General features: G+C 39.2%; 1 protein-coding gene across 7 annotated transcripts in view; it reads right to left on the bottom strand.

Moving 5' to 3' along the window:
• ndel1a (nudE neurodevelopment protein 1-like 1a) overlaps nt 1-13,939 on the bottom strand; it is a 32,225-nt gene that overhangs the window by 16,403 nt on the left and 1,883 nt on the right. For all 7 annotated transcript variants that reach the window (XM_024006947.2, XM_024006948.2, XM_024006950.2 and 4 more), the window contains exon 2: nt 1,164-1,264. In XM_024006947.2, the coding sequence (XP_023862715.1) occupies nt 1,164-1,258 (95 nt within the window). In that variant the 5' untranslated portion in view covers nt 1,259-1,264. The remainder of the gene's footprint in view (nt 1-1,163; nt 1,265-13,939) is intronic.

Genomic DNA, 13,939 nt, shown 5'->3' with positions numbered 1-13,939 from the left:
GAAACAGAATTACAAGGCAATGTTTCTTAAACTTACAAAAGGTAAATCATTTCTTCAAAACTAAATATAAGTGTTGATATTAGTTGGGAGGGGTCTTTACTTCAACATTACTGTGCTTTCTAATACCTTTTAAGACTTTTTCTGATAGATGTTGTCTAAGACAATGTGTTGTTGTTTGTGTCGCACTGCTTTGCTTTATCTTGGCCAGGCCGCAGTTGTAAATGAGAACTTGTTCTCAACTAGCCTACCTGGTTAAATAAAGGTTAAATAAAAAATAAAAAGACCCCCCTTTTCCATCTGTTTGAACAGAAATCAAAGCCTTTGCTTATTCCTAATTTGTAGGATGGGAAAATGGTTGAAAAATATATATTCCTTAATAAAAAAATCAAAAAAAATAGACTTCTAGCTTTAATTTTACACCCAATGTGGCATGCTCCTATAAACTTCACATGTTGGTGCTCATAGGTCCTTTAACATGGAAATTCCCCTTATATAACTGGTTGTAGTTTCCCCTAGTGCTGGGTGTGTCTGTGGTCCACTGCGATCTTATCAGCAGTCTTATTTCAAACAGCAGTAGGCCTATGCTGTGTGATGAGGATGTTCATTGAGAGAAATAGACCAGAGATAATTCCATTACAGGGAGCAGAGTGATGTCTGCTGCCCACTGTCAGTCTCTCACAGATGAGAAAAGATAAATCTAACACCGCTATTACGTAATCCCATTCAGTAGACTATATTAGAAGAGAGAGACATACTAGGGCTTCTGTTTTTAATGTGAAACCAGATCTGTGCCTTTGGAAGTATAAAGGAGCATTGAAAGAAATTCCTAACAAGGTCTTACATAAAGGACTGTCACAGGTGAAACTGGATCTATCATTCAATACAGCTCTTTAAAATGACAGAATGATGAAAGCCATTTGGGGTCCATGTAACAAGTCTGTCTGGGGAATTTCCTTTCAGAAGTATTCATGATTTTAAAGTACAGGTACAGGTAGTGTTACTCTGATCCCATGCACAGTGAAACCACAGGATTCACAGAAACCACAAACATCATACTGTAACACCTCGGAGTTCCTTGTGAGTTCAAGTAAAAGTTAAGCCTGATGATGACCATAGAGATAGCATTAATGTAACACAAAATGCATGATTTGTGCAGATCTTACTTTTTCTTGTACTTGAGGGAAAGAGCCTTCCAGAAGTTAATCTCCTCGTCTTTCGAGGAGAATTTTGGAATCATATCAGTGTCCATGGTATACATGTAGATCTGAAAAATCAATAGAAACAAGTTCTATTACACAACTGCACATGGTAAAACAATCATATATATCAGTAGCACTGTTGGGTCACAAAAGTTGAGCGGCAATAAACGACCACCATAGCAAATATGATACATTAGATATTTTGCCAAAAAGGACATAGAATAGGACCAGATTAGAGTACACAGAGTATCCATCAGTGACACGGAGGACATTTTTCATTAGACACACTGCTGACAGATTGACCTGCAGTACCCTGCTCTGTCGTTTTCAATCAATACATCTTCTCAAGCTTTCTCTGTACAGTTGTAGTCGAGTGCCAGAGTGTGTTTATGCGTAATGGTTGAGTGCCTTCTCTTCTGTATCGAGTTAAAAAACACATAACTGACTGGAATGGTGACCAACTCAGCAATTTTAACTCTTGTCCAGTAATAATTTATTATGCACTGTGTGCCAAAGCCATAGAACCTCTCTTCTGTGTACAAAACCGAAAGTAAAAGAGTAAAAGATACAATGAGTACATTTGAGCATGTTCAATTACGACTAGCTTAATGTTCTGAAGGACCATGGAGAACAACTCATTATTGCAAGTTCCTTGGAGTGTTATTCTTACTATGTGGAAAAGTCCACAGCTACTGCTCCATAAAGGAAATATATGCAGTGAATAGCAATGATAAAAGTGAAATAGGTGGCGGTATAAAATGAGACACTCATTTCCCTGAGGTAAAAGTATGACTCGAAGTCCCATTCATCACAGTTACTCCATAATTAGAGATAAGGGAATGGAGGTGAGGCGCTGCATATGAAACCAGCCCGGAGCCCTGAGCCGAGGCCATGGGGAGGAGGGGGGGACAGACTGCTGTATAACAGACTGCTGCTATATTGCTCCCAATCAAATGTCAGCGTTATGGGTTGATACAGGCCTAACCACTCACGGAGTAGGTTTATGTGGGTGCTGTAGAATAATTTGATAAAAGGCTGCAAGTGAATGACAATAGAAATTATTTGAATAAATAAGCGTTTTTGGTGGGTGCTTATATTTGTCCCATATCCCAACCTTCCCTGAGACACCCTCGCAGAGTGAGGTCACGGCCAGGGTCGGCCATTATCAACGGCAACCCTGGAGCAATTTGGTTTGAGTGCCTTGATCAAGGGCACATTGACAGATTTTTTTTACCTGGTCAGCTCTGGGATTCAAACTAGCAACCTTTTGGTTACTGGCCCAACGCTCTAACTGCTATGCTACCTGCCACCCTTGATATCAGTTGCCTAGGATGTAAGAGCCTAGCGCCTTGACCACACCGACAGCGTCATTGCATTTTGTTACACCAGAAGTACATTAATTTCCAATGGAACGCTGTGATTGCAACGGAATGCTGCGAGGCAGAGGCAGTTGCAGTGCATTCTGTGTGGTGCATACGTTGGATTTATTGAACGTATACATAAAACTGTTTGCATAGACAAATTTGACAGAAATGGTAGCAGAAGGTGAATGTTGAACTTTTGTTGCACACATATCCAGATGGTGCTGCATACCATTTTGCGCAATGACGCTAATCGGTGTGATCGAGGCATAACTGTACTGTAGTAGGTCAAATGAACATGTGGAATCTAGAATGGGATTTTAAATAGATCCTACTCACTCTCAATTCTGCAATGAATGTAGGGTTTTGATGAACGTAAACAATGGTCACCACAGGAAGTAGCCTAGGTACAGTGTCTTCAGAAAGTATTCCTACCCCTTGACTTATTCCACATTTTGTTGTCTTACAGCCTGAATTCAAAATGGATTAAATAGATTTTTCCCCCTCACCCATGTACACACAATACATAATGACAAAGTACATTTTTAAGAAACATTTTGCTAATAAAACCCAGAAATATCAAACTTACTTAAGTATTCACACCCCTGATTCAATCCTTTGTAGAAAGACCTTTGGCAGCGATTACAGCTGTGAGTCTTTCTGGGTAAGTCTCTAAGAGCTTTGCACACCTGGATTGTACAACATCTGCCCAATATTCTTTTCAATACTCTTCAAGCTCTATCAAATTGGTTGATCATTGCAAGACAACCATTTTCAGGTCTTGCCATAGATTTTTAAGTAGATTTAAGTCAAAACTAACTCGCCCACTCAGGAACATTCACCGTCTTCATGGTAAGCAACTCTAGTGTAGATTTGGCCTTGTGTTTTAAGTTACTGTCCTCCTGAAAGGGGAATTCATATCCCAGTGTCTGGTAGAAAGCAGATTAACCAGGTTTTCCTCTCTGTGCTTAGCTCCATTCCATTTATTTTTCTCTTGAAAAACTCCCCAGTCCTTAACGATTACAAGCACACCCATAACATGATGCAGCCACCACTATGCTTGAAAACATGGAGAGCTGTACTCCGTAATGTGTTGTATTGGATTTGCCCCAAACATAACACTTTCAGGACAAAAAGTGAATTGATTTGCCACGTTTTTTTCCCTACAAAGTGCCCTTTGCGAGGCATTGGAGAACCACCCTTGTCTTTGTGGTTGAATCTGTGTTTGAAATTGTATGTGTTGGGTACAGAGATGAGGTAGTTATGTTAAACACTATTATTGCACAAGAGTAAGTCCATGTAACTTATTGTGAGACTTGTTAAGCACATTTTTACTCCTGAACTTACTTAGGCTTGCCATAGGAAAGAGGTTGAATACTTATTGACTCAAGACATTTCAACCTTTCTATTTTTTATAAATTAGGGAAAAAAAAGAAAAAAACGAAATTCCACTTTTGACATTATGGGGTAAATGCGTGTAGGCCAGTGACCAGAAAAATCTATTTAATCAATTTTAAAGTCATGGGGAAAAGTCAGGGGGTGTCAATACTTTCTGAAGGCACAGTTTCTCTCTCTTTCTAGCACATTGGCCAGTGTGCTGACAATCATTGACAATTGCAAAATATAGTTTCACAATGTGTGTGTCACATTACATATTTGCAAAGGAAGTTGTGAGAATATCTGGGCAAATAACTTTGACATAACAAACTCTGGGTTTTACAGGTACGAGCTCAGTCAATACTATTATATTTTTTAGGGCAAATACAAAGCAAAAGTAGTTTTTTTTTCAACCAACAATTCCATCAGATCCTTAACTTTAAGCACCAGCTATCAGAGCAGCTCACAGATCACTGCACCTGTACATAGCTCATCTGTAAATAGCCCGTCCAACTACCACATCCCCATACTATTATTTTATTTAGCTCCTTTGCACCCCAGTATCTCTACCTGCACACTCATCTTCTGCACATCTATCACTCCAGTGTTTAATTGCTATATTGTAATTATTTCGCCACTATGGCCTATTTATTGCCTTACCTCCCTTATCCTACCTCATTTGCACACACTGAATATAGACCTTTTCTATTGTATTATTGACTGTATGTTTGTTTGTGTTGTACTGCTTTGCCAGGTCACAGCTGTAAATGAGAACTTGTTCTCAACTAGCCTACCTGGTTAAATAAAGGTGAAGTAAAAAACAATAAAAAAAAGTTTAGAACATGAGACAAAGCAAATGGCTACGTGATCTGTGAAAAAGTCCCTAACACTGCCTTCTGCCCTGCGATTAATACAAGTGGGCAACCAAGTGTTAGGTAGGGGCAATTCCAGATTTTTCACTTTAAAATGTATACCCCCCCCAAAATATTTGATTTCCAAGTTTAATAAACCATATGCACATGGGCTACTTTTAACAATTTCCACAGAAGATTTTACAAAAACAAAAAAAGAACTGTGCAGATATAAAGTTTGGTTACAGAATAAAACTGATTTTACCATAATTCAGTTTTACAGTAAATGTTTTGCACTGTGTAAACTGTTCAAAGTAGTCATTGTGCATAGAGTTGTATGGTTTGTTAAACTTTGAAATCAATAGTTTGTTTGGCATACATTTTTAAAGTGAAAAAAATCAGTCTCAGCATAATTCTGTAACCATGGAATTTCCCATAGCCTACCACTCAAGAAAAGAGTGAGAGGTAGCCTAGCTAAATAGACAGATGGACAATACTTCTGTTGTGCAGTACAGTTAGTGGCATTGATAGAAACCTTGGGAACAAATGTTGCTAACTGACTGACCTCTGCTCTGGCATCAAGTTACATTGAATGTAGTGACATAAAATACTTTTCATGGCCACAAAGGACTGAGCCAGACTGAGTCAGACATTCTTGAGCGAGGCAGTAAAACAGCTTAATTTTCTGTACAGAAATCCTACAAGGATGAACAGAATACTGCAGTGGAGGATGAACAGAATACTGCAGTGGATTGCCAATTTGCCATGTAGTCTAGCTTGTTCTGTGATTTACTTGAAGGCCACTACTCATTCTATTATTAAAGTGGAACTGAAATGCTCAAATCAACCTAAAACATTCTTTTACATGTCAATGTTAGGTAACCTTGTTGAACAAGGTTAGGCTACAATACAGCTATTTTTACATGGGCAGGGGCATCGGATCTACTGTCACCCGACATTAGTAAGCGAGCTAAATTAATGTCCACAATAACAAAGTAGTTAGCTAACATCAAATAAGCCTGTATAGTCCAATCAAAAACCCACTACCATATGTTTTTGTGTTCTTTCAGCTAGCAAAGTCTGTGTTAACCTCTGAGCGTCGATTGGCGCACAGGTGCGTCAATCTAAGTAACATAATAAAAAAATTCCCCATCAAAATCCCTCAGATTAAGCTACAGAGTTTTTTTTGCATTGGATGCGGCTCAATCCACCACATCTGCCGGTGAAAGGTTGCAGAGCTAGAGTGGTGTTTGCCAGACCATGAGACATCACAAAAAAATCGGTCTTCTCACGAAAACGTACAGTTGAAGTCGGAAGTTTACATAAACTAGTTTTAATGACTACAATTTAAGTGTTTCAACCACGTCACAAATGTCTTAACTTCTTATGGCTGCAGGGGCAGTATTGAGTAGCTTGGATGAAAGGTGCACAGAGGTGCCCAGAGTAAACGGCCTACTCCTCAGTCATAGTTGCTAATATATGCATAACAGTATTAGTATTGGATAGAAAACACTCTGAAGTTTCTAAAACTGTTTGAATTATGTCTGTGAATAAAACAGAACTCATATGGCAGGCAAAAACCTGGAAAAAAATCCAAACCGGAAGTGGAAACTCTGAGGCTGGTAGATTTTCAACCAAGCTCCCATTGAAATTACAGCGAGATATGGATGAGTTTTCACTTCCTACGACTTCCACTAGATGTCAACAGTCTGTAGAACTTTGTCTGATGACTCTACTGTGAAGGGGGGCCGAAGGAGACAGGAATGAGTCACCACTGCCATGAGGTGACCATTCTTTGACCATGCGCGTTCACATAAGAGGGAGCTCCGTTCCATCGCTCATCTGAAGTCAATGTAATTCTCCGGTTGGAACGTTATTCAAGATTTATGTTAACAACATTCTAAAGATTGATTCAATACATCGTTTAACATGTTTCTACGGACTGTTACGGAACTTTTGGACATTTCGTCAGGTTTTAGTGAACGCGCTTCCCTGACGTTGGATTTGTGCGGGTAACTGTATTGCTTGCTTTTGTGGCTGAACGCTGTTTTCAGATGATTGAATATTGTGTTTTGCCGTAAAGCTTTTTGAAATCTGACACAGCGGTTGCATTAAGAACAAGTGTATCTTTAATTCTATGTAAAACATGTATCTTTCATCAAAGTTTATGATGAGTATTTATGTTATTTGATGTGGCTCTCTGCAATTTTTCCAGATATTTTGGAGGCATTTCTGAACATGGCGCAAATGTAAACGGAGGTTTTTGGATATAAAAATGAACTTAATCGAACAAGACATATATGTATTGTGTAATATGAAGTCCTATGAGTGTCATCTGATGAAGATCAAAGGTTAGTGATTAATTATATCTCTATTTGTGACTCCTCTCTTTGGCTGGAAAAATGGCTGAATTTTTCTTTGAGTTGGTGGTGACCTAACAATCGTTTGTGGTGCTTCCGCTGAAAAGCCTATTTGAAATCGGACACTTTGGTGGGATTAACAACAAGATTACCTTTAAAATGGTATAAGACATGTATGTTTGAGGAATTTTTATTATGAGATTTCTGTTTTGAATTTGGCGCCCTGCACTTTCACTGGCTATTGTCATATTGTTACCGGGATTGCAGCCATAAGAAGTTAACAAACTATAGTTTTGGCAAGTCGGTTAGGACATCTACTTTGTGCATGACACAAGTAATTATTCCAACAATGGTTTACAGACACATTATTTGACTTATAATTCACTGTATCACAATTCCAGTGGGTCAGAAGTTTACATACGCAAAGTTGACTTGTGCCTTTAAACAGGTTGGAAAATTCCCCAAAATGATGTCATGGCTTTCAAAGCTTCTGATAGGCTAATTGACATAATTTGAGTCAATTGGAGGTGTACCTGTGGATGTATTTCAAGGCCTACCTTCAAACTCAGTGCCTCCTTGCTTGACATCATGGGAAAATCAGAAGAAAATCAGCCAAGACCTCAGAAAAAAAATTGTAGACCTCCACAAGTCTGGTTCATCCTTGGGAGCAATTTCCAAACGGCTGAAGGTACCACGTTCATCTGTACAAACAATAGTATGCAAGTATAAACACCATGGGACCATGCAGCAGTCATACCGCTCAGGAAGGAGACGCGTTCTGTCTCCTAGAGATGAACGTACTTTGGTGCAAAAAGTGCCAATCAATCCCAGAACAGCAGTAAATGACCTTGTGAAGCTGCTAGAGGAAACAGGTACAACAGTATCTGTATCCACAGTAAAACAAGTCCTATATCGACATAACCTGAAAGGCCGCTCAGCAAGGAAGAAGCCACTGCTCCAAAATCGCCATAAAAAAGCCAGACTACGGTTTCCAACTGCACATGGGGACAAAGATCGTACTTTTTGGAGAAATGTCCTCTGGTCTGATGAAACAAAAATAAAACTGTTTCGCCATAATGACCATCGTTATGTTTGGAGAAAAAAGGTGAAGACTTGCAAGCCGAAGAACACCATCCCAACCGTGAAGCACGTGGGTGGCAGCATCATGTTGTGGGGGTGCTCTGCTGCAGGAGGGACTGGTGCACTTCACAAAATAGATGGCATCATGAGGAGGTAAATGATGTGGATATATTGAAGRAACATKTCAAGACATCAGWCAGGAAGTTCTCWAGACATCAGTCAGGAAGTWKTCAAGACATCAGTCAGGAAGTTCTCAAGACATCAGTCAGGAAGTTCTCAAGACATCAGTCAGGAAGTTCTCAAGACATCAGTCAGGAAGTTCTCAAGACATCAGTCAGGAAGTTCTCAAGACATCAGTCAGTAAGTTCTCAAGACATCAGTCAGGAAGTTAAAGCTTGGTCACAAATGTGTCTTCCAAATGGACAATGACCCCAAGCATACTTCCAAAGTTGTGGCAAAATGGCTTTAAGGACAACAAAGTCAAGGTATTGGAGTGGCCATCACAAAGCCCTGACCTCAATCCTATAGAAAATGTGTGGGCAGAACTGAAAAAGCGTTTGCGAGTAAGGAGGCCCACAAACCTGACTCAGTTACACCAGCTCTGTCAGGAGAAATGGGCCAGAATTCAACCAACTTATTGTGGGAAGCTTGTGGAAGGCTACCCAAAACATTTGACCCAAGTTAAATATTTTAAAAGGCAATGCTACCAAATACTAATTGAATGTATGTAAACTTCTGACTCACTGGGAATGTGATGAAAGAAATAAAAGCTGAAATAAATCTTCCTCTACTATTATTCTGACATTTACATTCTTAAAATAAAGTGGTGATCCTAACTGACCTAAGACAGGGAATTTTTACTCTGATTAAATGTCAGGAATTGTGAAGAACTGAGTTTAAATGTATTTGGCTAAGGTGTATGTAAACTTCCGACTTCAACTGTATGTAGCATGCAAACGGTTTGAACTACAAACTATTATGACCACTATGAAAAGGGGAGACTCACGAACATGGTGTTCTTGGGACTCGTCTGAAGGATGTTTTTTTTTAAATTATTTTTATTGTTTTACAAAAAGGAAGTATGAAGGTAGTTTTGTGCCTACCCAAAAAGGGGTTAAATAAAATGTATATATATATATATATACATACACACACAGTACCAGTCAAAAGTTGACACATCTACTCATTTAAGGGTTTCTTTATTTTTACTATTTCATACATTGTAGAATAATAGTGAAGACATCAAAACTATGAAATAACACATATGGAATCATGTAGCAACCAAAAAATGTGTTAAACAAATCAAAATATTTTATAATTTGAGATTCTTCAAATAGCCACCCTTTGCACACTCTTGGCATTGTCTCAACCAGCTTCATGAGGTAGTCACCTAGAATGCATTTCAATTAACAGGTGTGCCTTGTTAAAAGTTAATTTGTGGAATTTCTTTGCTTCTTAATGCGTTTGAGCCAATCAGTTGTGGTGTGACAAAGTAGGGTTGGTATACAGAAGATAGCCCTATTTGGTAAAAGACCAAGTCCATATTATGGCAAGAACAGCTCAAATAAGCAAAGAGAAACAGTCTATCATTAGTTTCTTCAAGTGCAGTCGCAAAAACCATCAAGCGCTATGATGAAACTGGCTCTGATGAGGACCGCCACAAGAAAGTGTCTATTTCCATCTTGTCCAACTGTGTATGTAGCATTTCATGTAAACCCTGTTTCTTGTCTGCATCAAAGTAGCGGTCCTTGTACCTAGCATCGAGCATGGTGGCAACACAGTAGAGGCTCAGAGAGAATGCCACCGAATCGCTTGTTCACAGCCTCGCGTACTTTTGTAAGTTTTAACCCCACGGTCTGTGTCTGCAGTTTTGTTGAGCAGGCATTTCAATGCCATGACAGAGGGCAGACGCAGTTGATTAGCTTATTTCTCGAGTCAGTTGTTCGACTGGGGCTAGGAGTGTGTTCATGTTTCCAAGTTTCAAACATGTTCTCAAATGCCATTGAAATGGAAGCAGCGGTATGAGAACCAGCACATTCTTGAGCATGCAATATGGCTTTCCTTAGCATGAAAGCCTCTTCGACCCAATGTGCTGTCAGACTCAGCATGCTCATGGGGCCGACATCGCTGGTCCAAATGTCAGTCTTGAAGCTAATAGCAGTGGACGCCCATAGCAAGTAGCTCATAGATGTACTGCTCGAGTTGTTGGAAGTGTGCGCTTAGTATTTTTCTGCTTTTGTTCTGTGTAGCGCTGTATTTTTTGTGGCGTCATTACGCCATCTATTTACGTTATATAGGTATGCAGGTCAGCTATGACATCGGTTTTGCACAGGCGTTAAACCAGACATCGGTCCTATGCTGATGTTGGCATTTTTAGCTTTAATCGTCCGATTCCGATATGCTCACCGATATATCGTGCATCCCGACAAAACATGGTACAAACATTACTGGGCACAGACAACAGCACAAAGGGCAAGAAGGTAGAGACAACAATACATCACCCGAAACAGCCACAACTGTCAATTTGTGGCCGAATTGCTGCAAAGAAACCACTACTAAAGGACACCAATAAGTAGAAGAGACTTGCTTGGGCCAAGAAACACGAGCAATGGACATTAGAAATCAGTGGAAATCTGTCCTTTGGTCTGATGAGTCCAAATTTGAGATTTTTGGTTCAAACGTTGTGTCTTTGTGAGATGCAGAGTATGTGAACGGATGATCTCTGCATGTGTAATTCCCACCGTGAAGCATGGAGGAGGTGTGATGCTTTGCTGGTGACACTGTCTGTGATAAATTTAGAATTCAAGGCACACTTAACATGGCTAGCACAGCATTCTGCAGCGACACGCCATCCCATCTAGTTTGCGCTTAGTGGGACTATCATTTGTTTTTCAACACAACAAGGACCCAACACACTTCCAGGCTGTGTAAGGGCTATTTGGCCTAGAAGGAGAGTGATGGAGCGCTGCATCAGATGACCTGGCCTCCACAATCACCCAACCTCAACCCAATTGAGATTGTTTGGGATGAGTTGGACCGCAGAGTGAAGGAAAAGGAGCCAACAAGTGCTCAGCATAAAAAAACTGGAAAAGCATTCAAGGTGAAGCTGGTTGAGAGAATGCCAAGAGTGTGCAAAGCTGTCATCAAGGCAAAGGGTGGCTACTTTGAAGAATCTAAAATTCCTACAACATGTATTTGGATTTGTTTAAGACTTTTTTGTTTACTACATGATTCCATGTGTTATTTTCTAGCGGGCTAGAAAAAGCTGTCTAGAAAAATGAGTATGCAGTCAATGCAAGCTAGCTATGTGTCTGTTCAGAAGAGTTAGCTACAGACATGTAGGGTTGTTAATAACAGAGACTTACCAAATGATGCTGCCAAGATCCATAGTGAAATCAATAATACATAGTAAAATCCTGTACCGTATCAAGCGGTTTTGCTAACGTCATTAGCTAACAAAATATTAATCAATGATAGCTGAGCTTACTGTGGTTCTTTGACTACTGCTGCTACCCTCTTATGGCTCAAAAATGAGCAGTAAGTATCAGCAGTGGAAAGAGGTGGCCATTTCAAACGGCCTCGTACTCAATTCTTGCTCGTTCAATATGCATATTATTATTACCTTTGGATATAAAACACCTTCTAGTTTCTAAAACAGTTTTAATTATTTCTCTAAGTGAAACATAACTCTTTTTACAGCCCATTTTCTGTAAAAAGTGACATTTCCAAGAAGCTATGTCTCTCTTCAAGATACTCTCTAATAAAGGCCTTGGCACTTAGGACTGTACAAACACGTCACACATCTTCCCCTGGTTGTCATGCGGAAGTGAGAGAAAAAATGACTTGATTATCTCTGTCAGGGACTGAACAGAACCTCTTTGAGTGATAAGTGCGCACTTTATATTTTTTCTGGGCGCGAAGTAGGAACTGGACTGCGCTCCTGGAAAACACTCGTTATAGGTGAAATAACCTCCAGCTTCGATTTTCTTTGATACATGTCACAATCTCATCCTAAAGTATGTTTTTTGAATATACTTTAATTATATTATTGAAATTTATTCTGGACTTTAGACGTGATGCGACGCAAGAATTTTGTCAAGACGGAGAGGTTAGCACGGCATGGCCAGTGTGCCATGCTAATTCAACAGGGACATCGTTCGTTCTAGGTCCAAATGAACACGGTTCTGAACAAAGGACCCTTTGGAGAACATTCTGATGGAAAATCAACAAAGATAAGGACCCAATTTGGGATGCTTTTTCATATATCTGTCCGAACTGTGCTATCGCTAGCGTTTGACTAGAATCAATGCTGCTGTGTGTTAGCTATTGTAGTAAGCTAATATAACGATATATTGTGTTTTCGCTGTAAAACACTTCAGAAATCGGAAATATTGTCTGTATTCACAAGATCTTTCTCTTTCATTAGCTATCCACCATATATTTTTTGAAATCTTTTCTGATGTGAAATTAGTAGTTGACGTTGGTGTCTGTTTTCTCTGGCTACTGCCGTGCGATTTCTGACTGTAGCTATGATGGTGGCTAAGATGGTAGCAGTAATGTAAAACTGATTTATAGCTAAAATATTCAACTTTTTCGAACAAAAACATAGATTTATTGTGTACATGTTATAGGACTGTCATCTGAGGGGTTTTTTCTAGGTTATTTAGGTTAGTTCTAGGTTAGTTAGGTTGGCTTTGCATGCTAGCTGCATGCTAGCTGCATGCTACCGGTGCTGTGAAAAATATCTGTCTCTCTTTTTGTATTTGGTGGTGAGCTAACATGAATATATGTGGTGTTTTCGCTGTAAAACATTTAAAGAATCTGAATATTGTCTGTATTCACAAGATCTTTCTCTTTCATTAGCTATCCACCATATATTTCTCTGAAATCTTTTCTGATGTGAAATTAGTAGTTGACGTTGGTGTCTGTTTTCTCTGGCTACTGCCGTGGCGATTTCTGACTGTAGCTATGATGGTGGCTAAGATGGTAGCAGTAATGAAAAACTGATTTATAGCTAAAATATGCATTTTTTTGAACAAAACATAGATTTATTGTGTAACATGTTATAGGACTGTCATCTGAGGTAGTTTTTTCTAGGTTATTTAGGTTGGTTTTAGGTTAGTTAGGTTGGCTTTGCATGCTAGCTGCATGCTACCGGTGCTGTGAAAAATATCTGTCTCTCTTTTTGTATTGGTGGTGAGCTAACATGAATATATGTGGTGTTTTCGCTGTAAAACATTTAAAGAATCTGAAATATTGTCTGTATTCACAAGATCTTTCTCTTTCATTAGCTATCCCCATAATTTTCTCTGAAATCTTTTCTGATGTGAAATAGTAGTTGACGTTGGTGTCTGTTTTCTTGGCCTCTGCCGTGCGATTTCTGACTGTAGCTATGATGGTGGCTAAGATGGTAGCAGTAATGTAAAACTGATTTATAGCTAAATATGCATTTTTTTTTAACAAAACATAGATTATTGTGTAACATGTTATAGTACTGTCATCTGAGGTAGTTTTTTCTAGGTTATTTAGGTTGGTTTTAGGTTAGTTAGGTTGGCTTGTGCATGCTACTTCATCCTACTTGTGCTGTGAAAAATGTTCTGTCCTCTTTTTTATTTTGTGGTGGAGCTAACATAAATATATGTGGTGTTTTCTCTGTAAAACATTTTAAAAAATCGGACATGTTGGCTGGATTGACAAGATGTTTATCTTTC

This window comes from Salvelinus sp. IW2-2015, linkage group LG18, assembly GCF_002910315.2.
Source record: "Salvelinus sp. IW2-2015 linkage group LG18, ASM291031v2, whole genome shotgun sequence".
NCBI classification, from domain to species: Eukaryota; Metazoa; Chordata; class Actinopteri; order Salmoniformes; family Salmonidae; genus Salvelinus; species Salvelinus sp. IW2-2015.
This window is presented reverse-complemented; position numbering and strand designations above follow the sequence as displayed.